We start from the raw sequence: 27,435 nt of genomic DNA on the forward strand, positions 1-27,435 counted from the left end.
ATAGTCAGTAATTTGGACAAAGATTCATGAAGACAAATATACAGTGGGAAATATTACAGTGGGAAAGTGGTTAAATTAATTGAGGAATAGCCATAGTGTTGCATGTATTCAGCCAGTAAAATGGAGTTTTTAAAGGATAATTCATAACTAAGAAGATGCTTATAATGTAGTTATAGGGGATAAATAGCAAGGCACAAAATTATATATGTACACAAATGGACAAATATTATATGATTTCCCCTATAATGAGGTGCTTAGAAATAATCAAGTTCATAGAGACAGAAAGTAGAATGGAGGTTACCTGGGGCTGGGAGGAGAGGGGAGTGGGGAGTTAGTGTTTAGTGGATGTAGAGTTTCAGTTTGGGATGATGAAACATTTCTGGAGAGGATGGTGGTGATGGTTGTACTACACTGTGAAGTCCACTGAAATGTGTACTGAAAAATGATTAAAATAGTAATTTTATGTTATGTCTATTTTACCACAGTAAAAAGAAAGACCTCTTCCCTCCAAATGGTGTGGAATGATTGAAAAAACATGGCATGGACTGCAACACTGAGCTCTTCACAAAAGGCGGCTTTGTCTGCCTCTTTAGAGAGCTCAGTTGTGCTCCATGTGAAAGAAAATAAAGTTTGTAGTTATGAAAAATAATTATGTATATATAGGAGGTCCTACTTTGTAAAAATCAGAGAAGCATAGAGATTAATCCAAATGGTAACAGCATTTAATTTTTTTAAAATCTTAATTCCAGTATAGTTAGCATACAGTTATATCCATTTCAGGTATAAAATATAGAGATTAAATCCTATACATTTTTCATTTCATCATGATAAGGGTATTCTTAGTCCCCTTATTTCACCCACTCCCCACCCACCTCCCCTCTGGTAACCCATCAGTTTGTTCTCTGTAGTTAAGAGTCTGTTTTCTGGTTTGTCTTTTTATCCTTTGTTCATTTGTTTTGTTTCTTAAATTCCACATATGAATGAGATCATATGGTATTTGTCTTTCTCTGGCTTATTTTGCTTAGCATTATACTCTCTAGATCCATCCAAGTCATCTCAAATGGCAAGATTCGTTCTTTTGTATTCGTTCTTTTGTACAATATTCCATTGTATGTATATTCCATATCTTTATCCATTCATTAGTTGATGGACACTTGGGCTGGGTCCATAATTTGGCTTTTGTAGATAATGCTGCTATAAACATCAGGGTGCATGTAACCCTTTCAAATTAATGTTTACACTTTCTTTGGGTAGATACTCAGTAGTGCAATTACTAGGTCATATGGTAGTTCTATTTTTAACTTTTTGAGGAAGCGCTATACTGTTTTCCAGAGTGTTGCACTAGTTTACATTCCCACCACAGTGCATGAAGATTCCTTTTTCTCCATTTCCTTGCCAACACTTGTTTCTTGTGTTTTTGATTTTAGCCATCCTAACAGGTGGTAACAGCATTTACTTCTGGGTGATGGAAATCTGGGTTGTTTTTGTTTTTTATATCTTTTTAAAAAAAATCTGTAATTTCCCCTAATGAAATTATAGTAGATACTCAGAACAAAGAATTATTAAGAAAAATAGTATTAAAGTATTTTCTATATTTGTTATCTCTACATGAAGGGTGATATGAAATATGACTTCTATTTAACAAATAGTCCAGAATTTAATCCATCCAAATATGATGCATTCCCTTCAAAAGAGTCCACTTGAGAGCCTACCATTGATTAGGATACTTGGAGACTTACCTTTATGGCCTGGGTTGCATTCTTGTGGATATCCTTAAAGAGAGTACCTCTTCAGATTGTGGTATTTATGAAAAGTCCGGGGACAGTCACAAATGATCTAGGGCCAAGCCTTGTGATTAGGTAAGTGGTGCTGTGAATATGTTCCTTTCTTTTTTGAAAGATGGCTTTCCTCAAATTATTTGAATGAGGATTGGGTGGTCTAGGAAGCTCCCCAGTTTTATATTCCACCATTAAATGAAAGGTGTCTTTTCTAGTTTGTGAGAGGAAGGATCTGCCATCACCTAAACCAGCAGTTACTTACCATTCAGGGTTGTCAGTTGTAAGCAACAAAAAGTGACCGTAACTAATTTAAGCAATAAACGAATATAGTGGGAAGTTATTAGGAAGCCCACAGAATCTCCAGGAATGCAAAAGGACAAGGTCAGAGAATAGGTGAAAACAAAGGAGGCTGCTCAGTTGGAGCATGGACAGGACCGGGCCATGGACCTGGACACAGCCACTTCCACGTGTGTGGTCAGCCTGGCCCCCTGCTGTGCCTTTTTGGTGCGTGGGTGCTGCTGTTATGGCTGCCACTGCTGCCTTCTGAGATTGTTCTCCCCTCTGCTGCTTCCCTGCATCTCTGATCACAGATTCTACATCCTGAGCAGGTACAGCCAATTGGCCAGGCCCCTGTCCATGTCTGCTGCCAGGGAGGCTGGGTAAGGGAGTATCTGGCATTTTCCCGTGTCTATAATGGCAGGCTAGCTCTTTCTCCCACTGAGACCCTGCAAGGGAGATAGGGGTTCAGATGCCAGGCAGCCAACCAAATGATAGATAGCTAGTACAATTAGTACATGGCTATCAGTCAGTCTGTTAATCCCTGCCAGAGTCCATTAATGAGCAGGTGATTATCCCTCAAAATGCCAGCAGCTGCGGGTATCAGTTTGCTCCTGGTGACTTAAGCGTTGTCCTCAAGGGGGACTGCCAGAGGCTCCAGACTATATGGCAATTAACTACTGGGAGTTCAAGTACTCTGTCTTCATGTACTACAGCTGAACTGATAGACGGGGTTGCCTGCTCTGTGGTTTCTACATGTTAGGAGCAGAGGTGGGGTTGGGTCTGGGGGGGAGGATGGCAAAACGGGCATCATTCAAGGACAGCCACTTGCAGAGGTCCCTTCAATAGGCCCCAGTAAAAGTTCCAAGAACACAGTGATTTCAGAATTCAGGTAATCAGACTGGCGGCTCGGCTCGTCTCGTCTCGTCTCTGTAGTTGGTGGAGCAAGTGCAGGAGTCAGCCCCGACTATGGCAGGAGTGTGATATGACACCATGCTCTTGCCTGGGTTGGTGACCCATCCCAGTCCTTTCATCAGAGCCCTTTAATCATAGCCAGAAGCCTGCTCTTGACTGTGATTATGATTTCTGTCTTTAATTCTCACATCATCTATTTAGTGTTCTAGCCACAGGCTTACTGGCAGCTCCAGACACCAGTGTCTCTGTGGACGGGGCCCTGGCAGGCTTTAGGGGGGTTTACACGTCCCTGGAGGCAGTACAGCAAATGGTGAACAGCTATTTATGTCAGGTGAAGCCAGACTGCTTCTGAGGGTCCAGACAGCAACTGAAGAAAATGCATTAGTCAAAGTATTAATGCATATAATTTCCCAGCAAAGGTGTTTACTTGCTCCAGCAACACACTAAGAACTGCATTAGGAAAAGACCTCTTTAGCATTTTACATCCTTTACATCCTTTAATAGATCTCAAATTCTAGAATGCTTTAACAAAATCCCCTAGGTCACACACAGCTATGGGGGTGGGAGGCTGGAATCTTAATTTTTTTTAACGTTTATTTATTTTTGAGAAAGCATAAGCAGGGGAGCGGCAGAGAGAGAGGGAGACACAGAATCTGAAACAGGCTCCAGGCTCCAAGCTGTCAGCACAAGAGTCCGACACAGGGCTTGAACCCATGGACCACAATATCATCACCTGAACCAAAATCGGATGCTCAACCGACTGATCCATCCAGGCACCCCTGGCATCTTGATTTTTAATGTGTGCCTTGATGGTTGGGACCATACTGTAAGGAGCCATACTCCCTGTGCACAGCACAGGGAAGTGTGAGCTAGCTGAAGGTCTTTAAAAGAGGGGTCAGACCATTCACTGGGGCTCTCCACAAACTAAATCCCCTCAGTTTTAGACAGGTGATTTTATTTTTCAGACTTTTGATTTTTGACAGAAACCTTTTAAACCTTTTTTTTTCTTTAAACCTGAAATCCTATTCTGAAACCCAATCTATGAATCAAATAGAAGTTCTTTTCTGGTTGAAGTGATCATGGATTTCCCTTGCAGAGACCCTGAGGTGCTCATGCCCCAGAGCTGACAGGCCTCCAGGTGTGGTCAAGAGGCCCTCTGTCCCTGGGCATTGGTGGCTCCTCTAGTGTCTCACACGGATGGTCAGTAAACAGACACTGGATTAGTGACTCTGACAGTTCTGGAGACACCTGCTTTGGAGAGACCAGGGGAACCTCAGTGTCAAACCTTCCAGCTTCTTTTCATCAGCCTGTGTGCTTCTGCTTCCATTCCTGTTTGGATGCTTTGTACTCCATGTAGTCATAGAAGGTTTCTAGCAAACTCAAAATTTTGAGACAGCTGGTGAGTTGAAACCATTTCTCTATGGAGGAAACTAGATGTTACGGAAATAAACCTTTTTATGTTTTACTATGAGCTGCCTTAAATCCTTTTTGGAAAGTAGCTGGGGTGTAAACAGTGAATAATACTTACTAAATGAAGTTATATGCAAATCAAAATAAAACCACTTCCAGCTAACTGACCTGGCAGAGGATGAGAAGGACGCCTCCTGGTGGTGGAGGAGGGAAGGAGTTCACAGCCAATTTTATGTTGTATATTGTAGTTGGATGGTTATTTTTCTTTCTTCTTCTCCTATGAATAAAGAAAAAAAGAGTCCTGAAAGCAAGAAGATTGAGAAAGATAACTGCAATGTCTTTACTAGATTCTGTCATGGTTTTGGGGGCTGACACAGAGTAAACTTAGTGGAGGCTGAGCTGTACATTGGCTCTTTGAGGTCAGGCACTGGCAATACCAAATTGGGACTTGTGAGTAAAGGGCAAATGGACAGGTAAGACAGATAACACACTGTATCTCAGACATTTTTTTCTCAAACACCTTTTTAAAAAATAATTATTTCTCACATGGTAATGTTGCATACATTTAATTTATCAAGGTATGTTTTTATGATAAATTGCTCAAGTATCTTCATGTTTTGCTTAGACCACATTTCTGTGGCCATTGCCATACCTCAGTGATATGGTACTTAAAATTTCAGGTCAGGATTTGTTGTGAAGATTTATTTTAAAGGTTAGAAAATCTCTGACGAAGGTCAGATCTCTAAAACTAAGGACCTAAGTCTCCTGCTTGGCAGTTGTTTTTGGTAGGTGAGTAAATGGGGAGTGCATGTTCTGTATTCCACAAGGCCTTGAATTCCCTCCATTTGGATTAAATAAGGGCCCAATAAATAGAATTTATCCTGCCTGAGGAAAAGCAAAAGAGACAACGGAGTCAGGATTTGGAGACTGAAAAGATCTTCTTCATTACTAATAAAGCAGATGTTGTAGTGTGTGGTTTTATATCTGTGGGCAAACAAAGTTCCTAATACTGCATCTGAGGATCAGACAGGCCTCCTAGTGACAGGGTTTCAGGACATCACCAGCTCCTCTCTATGGAAGGAACAGAGCAGGACTTGTGTTCTCTGGCCACAGGGTGGTTCCAAAGAGAAAGAGAACGTGAGGGGGTAAAGCCACAATTACCAAGCTTTACTGGTTCACAGCCCCTGGGTATCTCAGCACAAATTTTATATATATATATATACACACACACACACACACACACACACACTATATATATATATATATATATATATATATATATATATATATAGTATATAAATATAATTTATTATCAGGTTAGCCAACATACAGTGTATACAGTGTGCACTCTTGGTTTTGGGGATAGATTCCCATGATTCATCGCTTAGATACAATACCCAGTGCTCATCCCAACAAGAGCCCTCCTCAATGCCCATCACCCATTTCCCCTTCCCCTGCTCCCCCCATCAACCTTTAGTTTATTCTTTGTATTTAAGAGTCTCTTATGACTTGCCTCCCTCTCTGTTTGAAACTATTTCCCCCCTTCCCTTCCCCCATTGTCTTCTGTTAAGTTTCTCGAGTTCCACATATGAGTGAAAACATATGATATTTTTTTCTGACTTATTTCACTTAGCATAATACCCCCCAATTCCATCCACACTGTTGCAAATGTCAAGATTTCATTCTTTCTCATTGCCAAGTAGTATTTCAGCACAATTTTTTTTACAGTGTCCACAGTTCCATGTATTAAGTGAGTTAGGTCTAAACAACTTAAGAGTAGTAGTGGTAAGCTGGGTGTCTGACGAGTGTCACTGGGTTTCCCCTGAAAATATCCCACAGAGCCCCTGTGAGTTTGCTGTGGTGCCCCAGGGCTCTATGGTGCATAGTTTGGAAAATGCCATATCCTTGAGAACTCAACAACAAAGTTCAGTCACTGCTTATTCTCTTGGAAGAGTGGATGAATGAGAGAGTGGAAAAGAAACCAGGAACATTTACCCCAATGGAGCTTCCTCCACATGGAAGAAAACTTGAAGAGAGGGAAGAAATATACTCTTGTGCCCCCTCCCCCATTCCCCACTCTGCTAGGTTTCAGCTCAGTTACCCCTGAGCTGATATCACTTCCCAGGCTAGCAGAGTGGATAGTGTCTATTTAGAAGCTGCACTTTCCAGTGTTCTTAGTACCAGGTTCATCTTTGGAAGGGAAATGGAAAGTAAGAGGATAACCCCAGGGACATAGCTAGAAAACATTTCTATAGCCTTCCCTTTCAATTCCGCATGCCCTAAGGCCAAATATTATGAAGGCCAAGGAGAAACTTATTTTTGTTTAACTAAGTTAGATGCAGACTGTCAATTCTATAGAGCTTCTGAGCACACAAGTTTCTCTTTGCCCGTAGCTTTAAATGGAAGTGAATCTGCAGTGAGGAAAATGAACAGCTGAGCCTCTCATGTGTATTCTGAATCCAACAATAAAATGTCCACTTCTTTATAATGCAAAATTTCTATTAGTAATGGAAAGGAATAGAGGGTGGATTTCTAGTCCTAAACAACTAAGTATTTCCCGTGTGCGCCTCTCATTTAAACCATAGAACCATGCCCAGTCTGCATTTATAGCTTGATTGATCAAGTGTGCATTTCAATCAGTCATATTGGCCTCATCAGTAAAATACTGGTATTAGCAAAACACAAATTGCTAAATGTGCAAAAACTTTACCAAAGAGGTCAAGTATTTAATTCATTTGTATTAAAATTTCACTCTGCCATACCCAATACATACAAATTTAAGAGTTTGCAAACTATGTCTGTGAAAACATTTTATTTGACCTGTTACCTCCCTTCCCTGCCAAAAAGCAAGCACCTTCCAGGATGGACTACTGGGTTTTTCTCTGAACCCCTGCCTTAGGAGGAAGCACTGTTGAGTCCAAGACATGAGTGAGAAGAAGATGGGTTTTGGATGGCCACCATGGATGCCTGTAGAAGAAAGAGGGCTGGTCACTTAATGGACAGCCAACAGAAGCATGACTTTCTGGGGAGGTCCAAGGGTCTTCCGAAGAGGCCTGCTAAACAGCACACAACCCTCCCAGCCTCACCTGCCATGCTGCAGATGCTTCTTGCTTTCCTTTCCCTTGTTGCTTTGTCACAGCCTGACAGCTCGGACCTCACTGTGCTCCTCCCTGGCCCCACTTCCACCTCCTTGGAGGCTCAGTTTCCTTGCCAGTAAAATGGGGATAATTAATAATCTCTGCTTACTTTGTGGACTGATTATGAGGATCGAATGAGTTGTGTGTTAGAGCATTTAGTTGACTGCAAAAATGCTATATAAATGTCAGGTGTTGTAAATCATGAGCTGGTCTATTCTTCAGCTAAAGGACTTTCCATGCATAGTTTAGTTACCCTCTGAACAGTTCTTTGTCAAGTAGCAAATGTAAATGCTGCTGTTTTTTTTCCTGCTTGGCTTATGGTGGCTCCTTTGCAACTTTATGATGTAGGCTGAATCTTTAAGTACTCCTTTGGCTCATATCTCTTCCCCTGAACACCCATGCAAGATCATAATCCATAAAACAGAGGCAATAACTCCTTTTAATTGCCAGGAGTTCATCATTTGCTAAGTTCTAAATGCAGTCACTTAGACACTTGCCTTGAAAAGCCTGTCTGTGTTTCTTCCACAGAGCCGAGACTGTGTGAAACTGGGCCCTCCTGCTGAGGGAGAAGTTGTCCAAGTCAAGTGGCCTGATGGCAAACTCTATGGAGCAAAATATCTGGGATCAAATGTTGCCCACATGTACCAGGTGAGTGCTGTCCTGTGTGAGATGTTCACTGAGAGGAAGCCAGAGGGCACATGTATATCCAGTATGCTGCTGATGAATAGGCCACATGAATTTGGAGCACCTCTTCTTTTTTAAAGGAGGCAAAGATTCAATGTCTGATGGCACAGATATTGGAGTTTTATTACCAAATTCAACACTGGGAAACTCTATTAGCATTTGATGAGTGGTTTAATTGTAAAGAATATAGGTAGGCCCCAAAGATAAGCGACTGGATGGTAGGCTGCTTTCTTGTGTTTACATCATATGGGGAGAGACTAATTGGCTGATTTATCTCACTGTATGCCAAGACAGTGATGGCTGTTCATCAGCTAGCAGCCCCTGAGTTGGTGGCTTTTGCCTGAGAGACTTACCTCCATTGGGTGTCTCAGCAAACCTAAATCAACTGTGTGTTGACACAGTTGTGGCCGTTTGTCCACTTAAACTTAATGGAGTGCTTATTTAATGAAAAGTAGAGCTATTGGTTGGATATTCTGTTAACTAGGGAACTCTGCATATTATTAAAGAGTGCAATTGCAATTAAACTGAAAATATTTTATCTCTGTCAGAAATGAGAATGAGTTAAACTCTAACAAAACAACATGGATGGCAGATGTGCGTTTGTATTCCTTCAGACTTTTTTTTTAAGTTTATTTACTTATTTTGAGAGAGACAAAGAGAGAGAGAATGATCACAGGAGGGGCAGCGAGAGAGAGGGAAGTAGAGGATCCAAAGTAGGCTGTGCATTGACAGCAGAGAGCCCAATGCTGGGCTCAAACTCACGAACCGTGAGATCTTGACCTGAGCCAAAGTCAGATGCTTAACTGAGCCACCCAGGTGGCTCTCCTTCAGACTTTAAAAAGGAACACATTTATTAGAATCCATACATTGTAGTACTTTCAGTAACACGATGGCAGAAATCAACATTCTCAAGCTAAGCAGTAGAGCAAAAACAGGAAGATTGAAGTTAAAAGAAGAAAAGAGTAAGAAGGTTCAGGCCTATTAAATTAAAAACAGCTGGAGAATGATAAGACTGCCAGTTTCAGCTTAGAATTGTTCAAAGACTGATAAGGGGCAGGGGTTTAAGTGGCAGAGTACATTATAAGACACTGAATCAGGAACTAGAGCACAATGTAATTAAAGGGGTTCAAAGAAGCTTAGGAAACCAACATTTTTTTAAGGCCTAGAAAAACCCAAGGTGAGCAGGTAGGAGAGCACATTTATGTGTATGTTGTATGTGTGTGTACTGGTGCACATGTGTGTACATGTCTGTGTCAAGGCTGTTTTCCCCTTTGTATTGGTCCATAGTGTTGAGTTGCAGATTCAGGTCATTTGTGGTAGGGTAGGTGCTGGAGTTTCTTTGCATCAGAACATCCAGAATTAGGCAAAAAACATAAGACAGACTGATAATAGTGGAGACTCCTAGAAAAGAAGCATTACTACATGATTCAAAAGAAAATAATGACATTTAATTAAACAATAAATGTAAAAGTGAAGCATCTTACATGTAGCAAAGCTCTTAGCTACATGAAAAGTATCACAGTGAGGACCCGATGAAATTCAGGCTAATTAGTAATCAGTATGTTAACTTCAGTGGAATTTATGATGGCCTATCAACATAGAATATAAGCATATTTATAGACTCCATGAAAAAGTTAAGACTAATATTAAAATTATCTCTCAAGTACAAGGAATTTAAAATTCCTCATTAAACCAAGTGCCCTTTTGAGATCATTTTGTGTTTTGTGTCTAACTGTTTAGTCTCATCATTGAATAAGCAAAGACGTTCACAAAAAAAGATACAACTAAAATACCTATTGCACAGAGCTAAATATGCTAATTGTGTGCACTTTTTTTGACCCTCACAGTAGCCCTGCAAGATAAATGTTTTTGACTCCTATTTTACAAATGAGGGTAAAAAGGTTACATGAATTTAATAATTTGTTGAAGATCACACAGCTGGTAAAGGGAAGGACCAGAGTTTACTCTAAGCTGTGTCCCAACTAGGGTGAACAACCATCCTAGCTTGTGAGGGACTGTCCCTAATTTTAGCACTAGAAGTCCTGCATCCCGGGAGACCCCTGGGTCCTGGGATGATTGGTCATCACACCATACTCCCTTTTAGTTTTATAATTGCCTTTTTCGCTTTTCAGAATTTTCAAATGATCTAAAACAGAAGAAAGGTAGGCACAAGTACTTGTAGCTGTGCTATCAAAATGTATAAATGAGATGACACCTTGGCCTAATTAAATATTAAAGAAACCACTCTGCTAAAATAAGGCCAGGAAGAAAAGCCTTCCCATCTCAGCCTTCTGGGAAGTAACAGGGAGAGCTCTCCTGTGACCGAGACCTAATTCCAACCGATTGTTTCAGCTTAGTCAAATGTGTGTAGTACATGGATAAAAAGAAAATTATATATATTATCCTAATTTTAGTATTTTTTGAAGTCCAGCAGATTTTTTTTTTATTATTAACCTAGTGCAGCTGCAAAGTTTCACTTACCTTTTAACCAGAAATACAAGCCTATTTTTATTGCTTACACCTAAAGAATTCAGACAGACAACTTAGGAAATTCAAAAATGTCGTAAGTGGTTCAAGGTTAGAACATATTAGATATTGTGCCCTGAGGGCACCTGGGTGGCTCCGTCGGTTAAGTGTCTGACTTTGGCTCAGGTCATGATCTCACGATTCATGAGTTTGAGCTCTACATTGGGCTCTTTGCTGTCAACACTCAGAGCCTGCTTCAGATCCTCTGTCCCCTTCTGTCTCTGCCCCTGCCCCACTTGCGCTCTCTGAAAGTAAATAAATATTAAAGAAAAGAGAGAGAGAGAGAGAGAGAAATGGAATAAAGGAAGGGTGCCTGGGTGGCTCAATCAGTTAAGTGTCTGCCTTGGCTCAGGTCATAATCTCGGGGCTTGTTGAGTTCAAGCCCTGCATCAGGAATTCTGTCTCTTCTCTCTCTCCTCTTTCGGCACCTACCCTGCTTGTGCTCACTCTCTCAAAATAAATAAGTAAACTTAAAAAAAAAAAGATATTGTGCTCTGATTGCTTCCCTTTTGTTGTTTGCTCCTGATAGAGCTCATGTGTGGTTTAAGACTAAACCAAGACCAATTACTTTGAATAGGGAATTTGATGAATTTCCCCCAGATGCCCTTGGTTTCTTTTAACCAGTGTCACTTACTTTTCTCTGACAAAATCTTCTAAAATGTTGAAAATACTGGTTATGCAGTTATTTGCTGCCATTTGATTTACTTGAATAAAAAGTTTTAAATTTCATTTTAGATGAAAGTTTTCACCCATTATTGTAGTTTTACATGTTATGAGGTTGAGAACCTGGGATTTTTTTGGCCAAATGGTTGAATTTTATAGAAGTGAGTTTTGAACGTTCTCTAATAACTTGAGAAATTACTTTATCCTGGAGGATTATTATACAAGAGTAAATATATCATCATTTGTCCCTCTTAGGGTGTCAGAGCCTCTTAAAGAAAAAAATGGTACTGACAGGCCCAGCTCTTAATGCCAAATTGGCCATAATTTCATATTCAAAGAAATCATTGAGAAGCAGCTGTGTTTCTTTGTTTTTGCTTTGGGGGTAGGGGGAAGGGATAAAGTTTTCATATCACATATTCCAAGACACTCATTTTCAAGAATTTTGGCCTGTTTGAAAGCATATGTTGTTAGTTTAATAAAGGGAAAGAGCTTTTCTTTGTTCTTTAGCTGTTGGCTGGTCCTCTTGTTTGTTCTGCTTGATCCTTTTTCCCTTTTTTTAGTTACTTAGAACCTTGAAAAAAAATGGTGAATGCTTCTTTGTGTATGTATGTGTATATGTGATATTGTGTGTATATGTTCTGTTGTATGCATGATACCTTATTTCTCATTAGGTTGAATTTGAAGATGGATCCCAGATAGCAATGAAGAGAGAGGACATCTACACTTTAGACGAAGAGTTACCCAAGAGAGTGAAAGCTCGTTTCGTAAGTGCTGGCAAATACCCCTTGGGGATCCGCCATGTGAATCTCTCATCCTCTCCCTCTGTTTCCCAAGCCCAGCAGGAAGCATACTTAGGCATTTGGATTGATTTCCAGAAAGCCAATGCAACTTTTCCCTTACTTATGCAAGCCTCAAATTTGGCCCCAAATGGGAAACCAGTGTAGGTTTCTTATTTTTCTTTCTAATGAAGTCAAATGATGTTAACATTTATTGGCATCCCAAAATAGTTGTTGAATATGTACTTATAATCATGTCATCAGAAGCAACATTAAAGGAAGTTTTCAATAGTTGTTTAAAAGGGACACAGTATAAGTGAGCATCTGGTTTCCTATAGCCGTATCATATACATTAACTTCTCTCCAAAAACTCATTAATATGTCAGTTCATAATTAAACCAAGCTCTCACTTTTATAACTAAAGGAATTTTAAAAAGCTCCAAAAGTAGTTGTGGGAATACTAAAGCAGTTTCTAAAAATAAAAAAAAAGAAAGAAAGAAAATGTTTTTAGTTTCAAGCTTTACACATTCCATTAAAAGACAAATAAACATGGACAAATAATCAAAACTGAAGTTGTTAAAAAATATAATTCACAATAACTTAGATTTCATTATTGTATCATAAAATATTTAGTGGACCCTGAAATGAAGTCAGTTTTACTCATTTAGAATTGCATCTACTATATCTGAAAAATGATAAATCCTGAACAGGGAAATTTGAAAGAATGGGATTTTTTTGACTAAAATGAATTTTGTTTCCAGAATAAATGACACCCTCAGTTTTCAGCACATGCTTATGATATACTTTTCTGCAGTGATAGTTACCTTAATCTGGAAAATCCTTGGATTCCTTAAGTCTTCAGTTGTATATTTAGTTCCTTTTCCTGTCAGGTGGGATTCTGGGAACAGGGTAACTGCACCACGTGTCAACTGTCTTTCTGAGCTGCATCCTTGAGAGGAAGGTCCTTCACAGCGAAATCGTCAAGAGAAGAGTGACAGTACAGCAGTGGTACCTGCCCAATGAGAAATGTGGCACATAGGGGACCCAAACACCTAAAAGTAGATTAACTGCCAGATAAACTGCAGGGAAAGAGAAAATCAAATATTCCTGTTGTAAAGACATTGGCTAAATCCTAACAAAAATCTAAAAAAGTCTGGATAGCTTGTCCAGCCCTACATCTTTAAATCTCTTAAGAACAACTTTTCCTCTTCAGGATGCTAAAGATGGCTACCTTTCATGTTGTGCTCCTGTCTTTCATCGATTCTCCCTCATCTCCCTGCCCTTCCTTGCCCCCCACTCCTTTATTTATTCATTTATTTATTTACTCACTCACTCACTCACTCACTCATTCACCTAGAGATTAAAAGATGGGGAATGGAGTAGGCAGTCCTCTGTAAGTCACTCAGGTCTTTGGTTTTCTAATGTGTGTATGATTAAGCACCAGCTAGGTCTTGTGGATTTAAAATACTATTTCTTAATCACACTAAAAGAATGCTTTTTTTGCTTTTTGTTCAGATCATAATCTCTTTGTTCCATAATAGATTTGGCTCCAATACCAGGTTGCCTTCCTACATAGCTTTATTCGAACCCAGCTCCTGAATTTCCTAAGATCCATTTCTCTGAACAGTCATACCAACATCCAACTTTTTTTTTATTCTCAGAGAATTTTTTAATTAAAAATAGAAGTCAGTGAAAAGTATATAAATCACGTATATTATCTGAATGTAAACTGTTATATCAAACAGTTGAGCCTAGTAGAAAATATCTTTAGGAGCAAAAGCTCACAGTCATTAAATCCAGTTTGCTACCTCTGTTTTTATTGAATCAAAGACTCCTCTGCTCCTGTTATAGCAAACCAGCTTTTCCTTCAGGTTAGTATATCACCCTCAGGCCCTTGGTTGGTCTATGACTGCTATTTTTTTTTTCCAGTTGGTGAAACAAATCTAATTGGAAAAGTCATTGATGGAAGATATTTTATGATTAGAGAAATCTCTTTTGTTTTTCTAAGGAGGGGGTGGGCTAGCAGCCTCACTGCTGAACAGGAGGCCTCATATTTTAATGACTTCTGCTCACCCAGACACACGCTGACTTGGGAAGAAATTTTTCAAAAGAGTCAGCAGTCCACCTCAGTGATTTTGCGGGGGTTCTTTCCCACTAACTTCAGAAACGGCCCCATTGCCTTTTATTGTCTCACAGAATAACCATGGCAACAGTGCATAATTAAGTAGAGCTGCTGGTAAATCGGTTTTATTATTGTATTTGAAAGGCTGACTTTTGCTGTTCTCGCACAATGGCAACACTTTCATAGATGTTTTATTTTCTCTTTTGATAACTTTAGCACTTACAAAAGGGAAAGATTACTCAGAGGAAGTACTTTGCCAAGAATGAATGAAACAAAAATGTTTTCTCCTAATGGCAGAGGGTGCCCAACCAACCCATAATCTTTTAGTTATTTTCTTCCCAAGTGAAACAAGGGAGTGTCTGGGGGACCCGTGCAGGTAGCCTGTTACCCTGAATAACCATCTCATGAACTGTCAGGGAACATGCCTGCTGTGCACGTAGCTCCATTTTTTAGTTTTCGAGCTTCTTTGTAACTGTTCCATTGTTTATCTCTTCTTCATGATTGACCATGTGTTTCAAGCCCTCAAAGCTGGACTCTGCCTCTGTCACCAACCAGGGGAGGTGGCCTCAGTGATAGTGAGATCCACTGTGCATTGGTATTGTCAGGAGTGATCTACCTCAGTGAAAACCAGTTGGAAATGCATTTTAGAAGGCAAAGCAGTAGGGAATTAGGAAGCAAAAATAGTCTCCTAATGTGGCCTTTACCTGAGCATAACAGAAAAAGCCCACATTCCTTCACCTAGCTAACAATTAAGCAGTGACTGAGTGCTGGGCATGTTGCTTGGTGTGGAGAACACATAAAATTCTGAACTCAGTGCCTAATATCCTCACCCTCAAGGGGTTCAAGGAATCCCCAATGGGGAGAAACTTACCTGCCCCTCATCTCTGCCACTGACCTCATTCTGTGGCATTGACTTATAAAGTCTGACAGGAACCAGAAGAGGAGCCCTTGAGTCTGCCTGTGGCAGAGAAAATAGAAAGAAAGCTTCCATGCAAAGGAAAAAGTACGTCTAATGACAGAAAAGCATGAGCCAGTGAGACATGGTCAGGAACTGCACATAATTCTATTTGACCAGAACGTGACATAGGATTATGCCAGGTTTTGTAGGTCCAGCCTAGGGATCTCAGGTGCCATCTTAAAGGCAGCAAGGCTGTTGAAAGATGATAAGCAGGGATGTCATGGGATCAGACAGTTTGTAAAGCACTTTCTTCCAGTGGTTCTATAGAACAAAGTCGGGGGGTACAGCATTTGCAGTGGTTTAGCAGAGGAAATGTGAAGGCCTGCACCAGGGAGTCAGCCAGAATAAAGAAAGGAGGGAGGGCTACAAGAAATATGTAGAAGGGATCCTGGACTTGGTGGGGGCGGGGGACATTACCAATGACTACAGTGCAGCTAGATGGATAGGATAGGTAGGCCATGTGTGCAGTATGGGAAGGACGGTAATGGGGAGGGAAGACTGAGTTCAATGTAGGGCAGCTTGATGTGAAGTGCCTCTGGGGCCAACACTCTGAGACGCCTCCTGGGCAGTTGGACATGCAGGCCTGTGCACAGGAGGGGGTCTGAACTGGAGTGAGAGGGGTGAACGTCCTTGGAGAAGAAGCAGGAATTAAAGCCATGAGTATGGGTGTGAGGGGTCAGCGAGCATATGTGGAGAGGAGAAGTGCAAAATGCCAGGAGCCTCAGAGTTGAACAGATAGTTAAGAAAGAAGAACCCCTGAGACATCAATAGTCAGAGCCAGAGGAAGAAGAGAGGCAGGAGGAAGGCCTTATCAATGTCAGATAAGTGAGCTGCCAGCAATACTTAAGTAACAGAAATAGTCAAATAAATTTAGGATGGAAAAGTGTCATAGAAAGTGGACTGGAGCAAGGACAGTTTCAGGGAAGGTGTGCAGGCAGAGGCCCAGAGGTAAATCGGAATTGGGGCGAATTAGAGATGACTGTTGACAAATTTGTCAAAAACTTGGTTGGGCATGAGCCAGAGGGGAGGTGGAGAGTGAGGGAGATTTAAATGAGAAGACTTCAATGCTGCTTATGCTGGGGCAAGGTCCCTGGGGGTGAGGCTACATGGAGGCAGGAGCCTGGCTGAAGCAGGTGGGGAGGCTCCAAAATCCTGGACATGTGGCCTGGCCTCTGCACCCCATCCCGAGTTGGCTGTATCAGATCTTTGTCCATTCTTGTCATGGTCAAATGCTGTGCCTTCTGCACTGTGATGCTGGCTCTTTCTAGTCCACAGCCTCTGATATGCGATTTGAAGACACATTTTACGGAGCAGACATAATCCAAGGGGAGAAAAAAAGACAGAGAGTGCTGAGCTCCAGGTTTAAGAACGAATATGTGGATGACCCTGTGTACCGCACATTTTTGAAGAGCTCTTTCCAGAAGAAGTGTCAGAAGAGACAGTAATCTGCATATACTGCTGTAGGCAACCAAGCAAGTTGGGCCGGAAGAAGAAAGATGAAGGGACAGCCTTGGGGCCAGCGATGTGTTTCACTGGGGTAGGTGGCGGGGGTGTTTCTGACAGTGGAAAATTAGGCTTGCCAGAGTTTGTCGCCCAAACCACAGAGTACAAGTGTTACTAATTGGACACAACAATCTGAAGTCATCCCCTAGTCCTGCTTTCACTTGTGAGCAATTGTCTTCGATGATCCCAAAGAACTTTTCTAAGTAAAAGGAAATAATAATGAATCACCCACCAAAAAAAGCCACTGCCTGAGGAGGCGGGTCCCACATGCGACCTAATTAGGCCTTTAGTCAGGAAATACATGGAGACTTTTCTCCGTAAGCCCAGCGGGTGGGAGCCTCCATACCCAGGTAGGAGGGTGATCATTTATATATTTTCCACAGTCAGGGAAGGACTCTCACTTATTTAAATGGCAGTTTTTATAAAACATTTTTAAAATACAAATGGCCTGTATGGTAATGAGATTTACCCGTGTGCTATCTGTAATTTCCCTTGTACAGAACTTTTACAATTTTTTATATCCCTATTACTTTTGATTGTGTCTGATGAGAACTGAGTTGTTGGCCTTTGTGAAATTTTTGGCTCTTGAGAAAGAATTCTTATGAACTGTATGGGAATTTTATATATTTAAAGAGGGAGATCTGGGGCGGTTATTTTTAAACACTTTTTTTTCATAATATTCTGAGTAGATATTTATAAAATATATTTCTTTCATTATGTGTTTGTAAAATTAGAGTTTAAATAAATATGCTTTGATGCATAGTTTTCAACTAATATGATTTTTCCTTTTTAAAACAGCTTGAAAATGTACTAGTGTTTAAAAATAAAGATTTCCATTTTCTCCAATTCTGTCTTCTGACTTGCTTATTTGTTTAGGTTTATTTTTTTTTAATATTTTTATTTTTGAGAGAGAGAGGAGAGAGAGCAAGAACATGTGAACACGAGCTATGGAGGGGCAGGGAGAGAGGGAGACACAGAATCCGAAGCAGGCTTCGGATTAGACACAGGGCTCTAATGTACGAGCTGTGAGATCATGACCTGAGCCAAAGTCGGATGCTTAGCTGACTGAGCTACCCAAGTGCCCCTGTTTAGGTTTAAATCAACAGAAAAACAGGTTTTCTTTAGGAGTTGGCTATGAAGACATATCAAAGTTTGTCAGGCCCTTCTTTGATCACAGACTTTTTACATAACTGGACACGTTGCCACAGATGTTTCAGGCAATGTCACTGGGCATAAAGGCTCTTCAGCCTGCCCATGGTGCCCATTAAAGTGTTTCCCTCAGCTCCTTCTAGGCCTTGAAGAACTCTGATCACCTAGAATCTGGAGTCCCTTTCATCCCAGGTTTCTTGGTCCCCAGTTCCCTTTAGAAAAGGCTGTGTGGACCCTCCAGTCCCTTGCCTCTCTTCGTAGATGAGCTGTAGAGGACAGGCAGGGAAGGGATTGCCAAGGGTCACACAGTCCTTAGTGACTGCTTCAGTTAACTGTGGCTGCAGTCATGCTGCTTAACAAACAACTGAAGCATCCCAGCCGCCTGCAGTGGGAAGCGCTTGTTTTTCTTATGGGCCTGCGGTCTAAGCTGGGTTTGGCTGGGCAGCTGTGCTGACCTCAGCTTGGGTGAGCTCACATGTCTGCTCCACATGTCTCCCATCATCCCACTGGATCCAGTGGACTAGGTCAAGTGTGTTCTTCTCATGTCAATGGCAGAGCCTGGAGAGCAGGTGAGCCCAGCTGAGTAAGCATATTTCAGTCCTCTCTGTGGTGCTGGTTAACACACTATGGGCCAAAACCCAGAGCCAAGGATTGGAGGGCATTTCAAGGTTTCATGGCAAAAATTGTGGATGTATCGTGTTACTGGGTAGAGAGTAAAGAGGTAAAACAGTAATAACAGAACCACAGTTAAATCTCAGTTCTCCAGACTGCCTGCTGGCTGAGTGCTCATTTTCCAGAGTGCTTCATGCCTGAACTCTGAGCTAGGGAAAGACCACCAGTCTTACTTTTACAGGGACTGAGCACTCCACATTCCCTACCAGTATCATCATATATTTTATCAAGTAATCAAGCTTGTGTTTTCTGTCTCCAGGTTTTGAATGAAACTGACCTGCCTTCTCCACAATATGCCAGGAAAGTAGGCCTGTGTAAAGCATTAAAAAGAATTAATCTAAATAGGATCATTCGTTCTGTACAAGTTTGCCTGTCAGCAAGATTTCTGATTGGCTGCCACAGGGAGAAAATGTGCAGAGTTCTATGTGATCTCAAATACAGCTGTTTTTTATAGGCTCACTTAACTAATGTTCCTATAACCAAGTACAGCTGTATATGGCCTTAGCAAAATGATGCCGGCCACATATGCACTCTGGCTCTTGAAAGAGACACCTTCGTTTCACGGCATTCTGCGTAAAGCCATTATTAGCTCTATGACCAGACAGATCATTAAAGCTTTTTCACTTACTGTATGACACTTCAATTGTAATTTTAATTTCTTTGTGTTACACTAACTGCATTTTTAGTGTGTATGTGTAGCATGAAATCAGTTGAAGGCTAGCTTCTGGTATTAAAAAAATTGCTAGCTGTGACAATTCTAATATAAATCTAATTGCAAGCCCTTTCTCTGGAGGTTAGAGGATTAATATAAACTGCCTGGCATATTTCACAACATTTTAGTTCCTTTATTTGTGTTTGAAATAAGAACAATGTGATTCTTGTCAGTTTACTTTTATTAAGGTGCTTTTGTTTAGTTCATCTAGAGAGAAATTGAGAAGAAGCCTCCATTAAAATACAACATGGCTTCTTGGAATACATTATAAATTGCTACTGGCTAATAGTATATGGAAACATGAAGACTCAGAATACAAAATAATTAGGAGGAATGGTTCTGCCACTTCTCCCTGAACCCATCCAGTGTGAAACAAGGCTGACATGCATATGGTACCGTAAATGACTGGGAGGTCTTATGAGTAATCATATTGGAGTGTGTATGCTGCAAAATAACATTGTGCTTTATTTTTGCCTTTAAGTAAAAGGAATCTGAAATGAAACTATCTTTATTTCAGATATTAATCAGCCTCATAAACGTAAAGCTAACTAGAGGCATGAAGTAATTATGACTGATTGGTTTCAAGACTCAATTGTACTACAGACTCTTTCTGAGAATTCAGATGTGCACTCATTGAAAGTGATACGTGGTCTTTTGCCCAGTATGTTGTGGAGACATAAACCACTGACTGGTGGGGAGAAGGACTCCCGGCCTCAGATGAGGTCTGAACTCTACAGCAAGTGGAGTCCTCCACCCTCAGAAGGTGCAGGACCTCTTGAAGAAATTGAACTTTATGAAGAGATTCTGATATTAATGATGTATTGAGTATCTATTGTGAATTCCCAGCCTTGTAGACTCATTAGTGGCATTTATTTACCTTATTTAACTTCCCCAAGAAATCACTAAAGTATCATTCCTCGCTTTCATGGAAGAAAACTAAGGCTTAGGTTAAGTAACCTCTAAATCGCTCAACTTTTGTGATGCATGAAGAAAAAAAGGATTCTAAACCTAACCCAAACAAAAGACATTAGATAAACAACTCTGAAGCTCAAAAGACAGGTTAGTACTGGAGATGTAAATGAGGAAGGCATCATTTTTATTGGTAGATGTTTAAAAATACATGAAGCCTTACCGTCTGGCAAAGGCAAAACTGTAAGGACAGAAAAAAGATCATTGCTTGCCAAGGACTAGAAGTGGGGGAGAGTACTGACAACAAAGCAGTATGAAGGAGCTTTTTTGGGGGGTAGTGGAAATATTCTTTTGCTTGGTTGTGGTGGTGGTAACAGGACTATATGTCAAAATTTATAGAATTGAACACTGAAATAGGTTGATTTTACTATATGTAAATATCACCTCAATAAACCAGTCTTAAATAAAATCTAGGTAAACAGTGGGCAAGCCACCTAGACCACATGTCCTGTGAGTAGAGGACAGGAAGTGAGACGAGATCAGAACCCTGGGATAGCTGAACAGATGGGGAGAAAAAGAGAAGTCTGTGAATGAGCACTAAAAGGGAAAACCAGGATGCTCTAATGTCCAGGACATCAAGAGAAGAAAGTGTTTCAAAAAGGAGGGGTGATCAACAGAGAGAAAATGCTGCAGAGTCCAAGTAAGATCATGTAATTGTTTATTAGGAGGCCAGTAGTGACCTTGGTGAGAGCAGTTCAAGTGATTTCAGATGAGAAATCTGTTAACGTTAAAATTGGTGTTCCCTGTGGACCAGCACCACCTCCTCATCCCCTTCCCTTCCTCCTTCCTATCCTCCCACCACCTCTCCCCCTCCTTTTCTCTCTCCTTTCAAGATTTTATTCTTTGTGTTCAGTTTTCAGAAGTTTGACAATAATGTGTCTTGGCTTTGATTTCTTTGGGTTTATTTCATTTGGGGGTTGTTTAACTTCTTGGCCTTTCACCAAATTTGGGAAATTTTTAGCCATCATTTCTTGGAATATTTTTTTTAATTGTATACCCTTTTCTTCTCACCATCTGAGGCTTCAATGATAGAAGTGTTGGGTCTTTTGTTGTTGTTACACAGGTCCCTGATGATTTTTTTTAAGTCTATTTTCTCTCTGTTCAGATTGGATAAATTCTATTGATCTACCCTCAAGCTTACTGGTTCCATCCTTTGTCATCTCCAAACTCATTGAGCTCACTGAATGAGTTTTTTATTTTGGCTATTGTATTTTTCAGCTCTATAATTCCCATTTTGTTCTCTTTTATATCTTCTATTTCTTTGCTGAAGTCTTCTATTTTTTTTTCATTTGTTTCAAGAGAGTTCATAATTATTTGTTGAAGCATTTTCCTTCCCATTTAAATCTGTGTCAGATAATTCCAATATCTAATTCATCTTGGTATTAGTATGTGCTGTTTTTTCTCATTCAAGTGATTCTCCTGCTTCTTGTTGTAATAAATGATTCAGTTGTAACCTGGACATTTTGACTATTGTGTTAGAAGACTTTGGATTACATTTAAATCTTTTTCTTATGCAGGCAGTCACCCTGTTTGGGTTTAGTGCTTGGGTCCTGGCCTACTTTTGTGGGCTGGGGTTCCAGTGACAATTTAGTTTTCTGAGCTCTCCTGAACTACTCTGTATGTGTGCTACCCAAAGGCCACTCTGCCAACCAGCATGCTATTCCACACTTCAGTTCAATTCTCAAACTTTTTGGTGAGTTAATGTCCATCAGTTTCATGTGTGAGTCAGTCAGCAAATTCTCGTGCATATTTAAAGAATTCCTTTCTTTAGCTCCCTACTGTCTAAGATCACCTCTCCATTCTCTGGTTGAAAAAGTGAGGGACACTGCTGTTGGGAAATCCCACTCAGTCCCCACTGATACATGCTGGCAGGGAGGGAAATGCTACCCAGGACTTCCAGCAGGTGGTAAGTAAGGGGCAGAGGTGAAAGTCCAGACTCCCCACTTGGACTCCACCAGTGCAATACTGAAGGTGAAATGGGAGCACCACCCTGGCTCAGTTGCTGTCACCATGTGAGGGGCAGAAATCCAAACTCCCCATTTGGTCTCTACTGACATTATACAAGCAGGGACGATTCATTATGTTTTATTGGGGTAGAGTATTGCCAAAAAGGATTTTGTCCTGCTTTGCTGCTCCTTAACTGGGTCCTTTGACTACAGGGAGCAGGTTTTAAGTGTTATTTTTTGTGTGCATTTCTTTTTTCTTTATTTCCTCCCTCCCCACCCCCCACTGTACCTGTTGGTGGTTCCAGTTTGCAGACTTCTCTAGTTTCAAGTCCAGAATATATGGGAGATAAAAAGAAAACCTAGAAAACACATTCCTGTGTAGTTCCGAAATTCTGAAGTCGCTAGGTAGTCTTCTTGCCTCTTTCAAGGTTTCATAGTCCTCTTCCTGGTAGCTTAGTGTTTAGGATTCGGCACTCTCAACATGTCACAGTCCTCTTATGATTGTTATATTATGTCCATGACTTTTAATTATACTTAGCCAGGAGGAGCAGGGAGAACTAAGTCTTCTCCACCTTATCCAGGCTGAAAAGTCCTCACTTTTTCTTAAAGATGGGAGAAAATAATTTATTGCTGATGACAAGGTCTAGAAATTGAAGATCAAAAGATAATAAGGAAAAGAGATTGAGAGCAGAGGCAGAATGATTGGCCTTACACACAAAAAGGGAGATTTCATCCATGGAGACCAAATTTTTTATTATAAAAGCAGAAAAGGAAGATTATAGAATTGTTTCAGGAAGGGGCTTTTCCAGTGGGTTTGGTGTATGCAAAAGGATGTGAGAGAATTAAAGATGCTAAAAGATAGTTTCTTCCTACCCATTAGTCTGGGTTGAAAAAGGAAGGTAGTTGATGTTAAGACAGAATTGACTGGGAAAAAATAGAGGGATGTCCCCTGACAAAGATGTCCACAGTCTAATTCCCAAAAACTGTGAATATGTTACCTTCCATGGTAAAGGGGACTTCATAGTTGCTGTTAAATATTTTGAGATGCGGAGATAATCCTGAATTATCTGAATGTTCCCAATATAATTAGAAAGGTCTGCACAAGAGGGACACAAGAGGGTCAGAGACTGAAAATGAGATGCGTGATGAAGGAAGCAGTGGGTGAAGTGATCTGCTTTGAAGACAAAGGCAGGAGCCAGAAGCCAAGGAATGCAGGTGGCTTCTAGAAGGAGGAAAAGGGAATTCCTTCTAAAAGCCTCAGTAAGGAACCAGCCCTGCTAACACCTTGGTATTAGCCCAGTGAGACTGATTTCAGACTTCTGGCCTTCAGAAAGTTAAAAAATATATACACTGTGTTGCTCTAAGCCACTAAATTTGTGTAATGTGTTGTAGGATCAACGTGAAACTAAGATAATTAAACAGCAGGGTAGGGTGGAGGGTGAAAGAAGATTTTCAAGGTCGGAGCAGGGGGCAGAGGAAGAGGAATTAGTTTATGATTTCTACAGTGGAGTGTTGGTAAGGTCCAGGGTCTGGTCATGGGAGTGGAGTGAGGCTGAAAGTCATTTTACTGAATTAACTTTTTCTTTTAACTATTTAGTGTTTTTTTAAAATTGATAATGCATATAGCATAAAATTCACTCTTTTAAAATGTACAATCCAGTGGTTTTCAGTATATTCACAAGGTTGTGCAGCCATCACCAGTACCTAATTCCAGAATTAAATACTTAGTTTTGGTTCAGCAGTATTCATTCTGTTTTCATGTATTACAGCATTTTAATGAATATTTCATAGGAAACTGAGAGGCATAAGAAGAATATTTTCATGAGAGTATATTTTTTGGGCATGAAGAGTTCTTCTGAACATGTTATTTCCCCATTTGAGAAGATGATACACTTGGCCAAATGAAGACTTACCTACTATTGATTTGGCCAGGTGTGTGAGTGTGGTGGTGATAATGGTGGGTCTTCTTAATGGAAGGCAGACTGCAAAGGGGAAAGGCACACCTTGGCCACAGAGCTTCCCTTGAAGGTCAGGCCCAGGAGACTATGGGGGAGTGTGACCCTCAGCTCCAACAGCCACCAGGAATACTGGGACACATCCCCTTTGCAGCAGCTCTTTGGAGAAAGATGAATGTCTGACCTCACACTCAATCATGGGACTCTCACACCCTACCAGTCGCCCCCTGGATCCCCCATAGAAGTCAGTTCTCTCAGTTCACTGCAACTTAGTCCCTTGCAGGATTATTATAGATGAACCAGTCATGCCTTTCCCTCCCAGGGCCCTCTCCTTTACTGGGTGGCTCTTCTTTTGCTTCCAGAAGATTTTTTTAATAACACATAAATCATTAAGTAGCAAACTTGACCCGACCTGAACTGATAGGAGGCTGTTTATGTTCTTTATGTCATTTAATGTGAATATTCAGATAGCATTATAGAATAATCATGTTGGGTATTAGATAATACGTGATATTACATATGAAATTACCTTTCCAAATACTAAAAACTCTGAACTCACACAAAATAAATGTAGCCATATGGATTTTAGATAAAGATGTGGACCTCTCATTTTACACCCGCTACTTACCCCCTGCTATATAGGGCCTTTTTCATCTCCATATTCCCTATGATCCCCTGCACACAACAGACCCTCAATAAGCTTGGTTGAATACCAGCCACTTGGTTGAATGCCACTTAGTCTTATGCTGTCACTGGGGTTGGGGACAGTTTGTTTTAGGTTCGGATACTAAATTAACATTACCAGGCTTGAGAGTCGAAGTTCTGCTGACCAGGGGAAGCTATTCTGTGGACTGAGGTTAACTGTGAACACGGCCAGAGGCTGAGATAGAAAATGGCAACACTGTGCCCTTCTGGAAAGGGACAGGTATCACCAGAGAATGGGAAGGTTCATTTGCCGAGGCTGCCTCATGCTACCTAGACAGGCTGCCCATGGCTTCTCTAACTCTAGAAAGAAGGTTCTTCCCTAGACCACAAAAAGGCAGGACATAGTCTACCTAGGTAGGGAGAAACACTTCTTGTTTGCCCTGAAACAGAGATTTGGACTCTATGGGAGGGATTGAGGCCTGCAAGGCCAAAAATGGAAATGTCTGCTTAGTCCCCAGAATGCCCTGCATCAGGGCTTTGAGACCAACCCTCTCTTGATCCCCTGTGGGTTCTCACTGTGTGACTTCAGTTTGACACAGTTATGAAGCTATTTATTTCATGCCTCTTCCCATCAAAGCCATAATGAGAAAAAAAAGGCCCCACAATAATTTCTGCATATTTTGATAACAAAGGAAATGGTTCTTGATGATGATAATAAAAACTGCTGTTCACAAATTTGCTCCCTTTGTTACCATTTATAAAAGAGACCTTGTATCACGAGCTCATTAGTAGCTGAACTTTATTGTGTCAAAGAAAATGGAGTCAAGAGAGATTATGTTTCATCTTTAATATGGCTGTTCAACAATGCCATTATCCTGAATTTCAGATTAATTTAATTGAACCTTAATGAATAAAATTGGTTGTTTTATGCAATTAGAATCCCATTTAAATGGTTTAGAAAATGAATAGGATGGGAAATGTGGTTGACTTGATTTTCCTCAAGACTGATTCTCTAGGCCTCTTTCTGCCTCTGGGTTTTCTCCCTCCACTGAATGAAAGACTAATATTTTTGTAATTTAAAAAGACTTTTGAGTTGCTAGGTTTTTTCCTCAGGCAAAACAAAATGCCTGGGACCATCAAGGAGGTGGGGGAGGGGGGCAGAGGGAATTGGCTAATGGGAACCAGTTACAGAGAGCTAAGGTAGAAACACTTTCCCAGCCCAGTGTGGCCCAACCCTTTACTCACCTGAGATCCCCTTCTGAGATGACAAAGTGGATATTGGGGAACATCTAACAAAAAAGGAGGGATGGGCTTTACAGTCAGCTCCCCTCTACCACTTAATAACCTTGTGACTTGGTGTTTGTCTCTTGACACTTGAACGTCAGTTTCTCCATCTGTACAATGGGATTTATAATGCCTATTTCCTCACAGTATGTTAAGCATTCAGTGAAAGAATGTATATAAAGTATTTGGCATATTGCCCAGCTTCAAAAGAGGAAGCGGCTGTTATTAATATTACTATTCCTTATCATCATCACCATCACCATCCTCCTCATCTTTATCTTCAATCTTGCAACCTCTCGGGACCTTACTTGATGTGCTGAAGCCAATACAACCCACCTAACTTAGGTTAGTGTGTCTGGTCAACAGTAAGATTTCCCAAGTATTATCTTAACTGGAAGAAGGATGCGAGATGAGAAAGCCAATTTACTTAGGTGGCTGGGAGGATTGGCACATATCTAAGGGAGAGCGGCAGAAGCTGGTAAGATTTGATATGGAGGAAGGGCATGGTCACATGAAATTCCTGCAGAGAGTCACAGAAAACTGCTATCAAACCCCCCAATCTGTGATGTGAGAGAATTAGGCCATCCCAATGGACCTTTTCAGCTCTAAAGAGCTTACGATTCTACAACTCCTATCGCCTTTCCTGCTTAATGGACTACATTCCAATGAGCAGCCCTTGCCAAGAAACTCTTCCGACTTGTATTAGGACTGCTGAAGCTTCCTGCTGAATGTTCCCTACCAGCATGAGTGTTGACTCAGTGCTTTGGAATGTGGCTTCCTGAGACACAGCAGAGGTGAGAAAGGACCAAGGGGATTTGGCACAGCCTTAGTAAACATAACCTTCCCTGTGCAGCAAAGCATTGACAGAGGTGAAGCAACAGAAAATCAAAGGAAAGAATTACTCTGTTCCCCTTGGTCTCATCAACCTGAAGGTTTAAATGGGTTTCAGGTTTAAACATGAAAATTTAAAAAACGGTATTTTGTTTTAAGTACAAGATGCTATTGCAATATTCCAGTCTCCTATCAAATGCTCCCCAATTATTTCTGAACATCCCCAAAGAGCATCTTGTGCTCATAAATAAATCCTTCTGGTTTCCACATGGTGACTGCTATTTTCCTTCAATATAACTTCAAGCATGTCAGCTTCCTCAGCTGTCACTGCCCTCCAGGCCGAGGGACAGGGCCTTTCTTCCGTATCCTGTTGATATTGCTGAAGCTACCCTCATGCTATGTCACCCCGTAATTGTCTGAAAATCCCTTTTTAAAATTTTTGAGCATGACCTCTAAGATCGTAGGCTTACTCTGTTTTGATCCCATTATTAATTTCTTTCTCGTGTTTGGTGTGGCAAAGACAG

At 40.8% G+C, this 27,435-nt stretch overlaps 1 protein-coding gene across 15 annotated transcripts in view; it reads left to right on the forward strand.

The window, feature by feature from the left end:
* KDM4C (lysine demethylase 4C) overlaps positions 1-17,589 on the forward strand; it is a 435,403-nt gene extending 417,814 nt beyond the window's left edge. For all 15 annotated transcript variants that reach the window (XM_078436862.2, XM_078436853.2, XM_078436848.2 and 12 more), the window contains 3 exons: positions 8,045-8,164; positions 12,061-12,153; positions 16,514-17,589. In XM_078436862.2, coding sequence (XP_078292988.1) covers positions 8,045-8,164; positions 12,061-12,153; positions 16,514-16,690 — 390 coding nt within the window. In that variant the 3' untranslated portion in view covers positions 16,691-17,589. The remainder of the gene's footprint in view (positions 1-8,044; positions 8,165-12,060; positions 12,154-16,513) is intronic.
* Positions 17,590-27,435: the final 9,846 nt, after the last annotated feature.

The sequence above is a fragment of the Panthera onca genome, chromosome D4 (genome assembly GCF_046562875.1).
Source record: "Panthera onca isolate mPanOnc1 chromosome D4, mPanOnc1 haplotype 2, whole genome shotgun sequence".
In the NCBI taxonomy this organism is placed as follows: Eukaryota; Metazoa; Chordata; class Mammalia; order Carnivora; family Felidae; genus Panthera; species Panthera onca.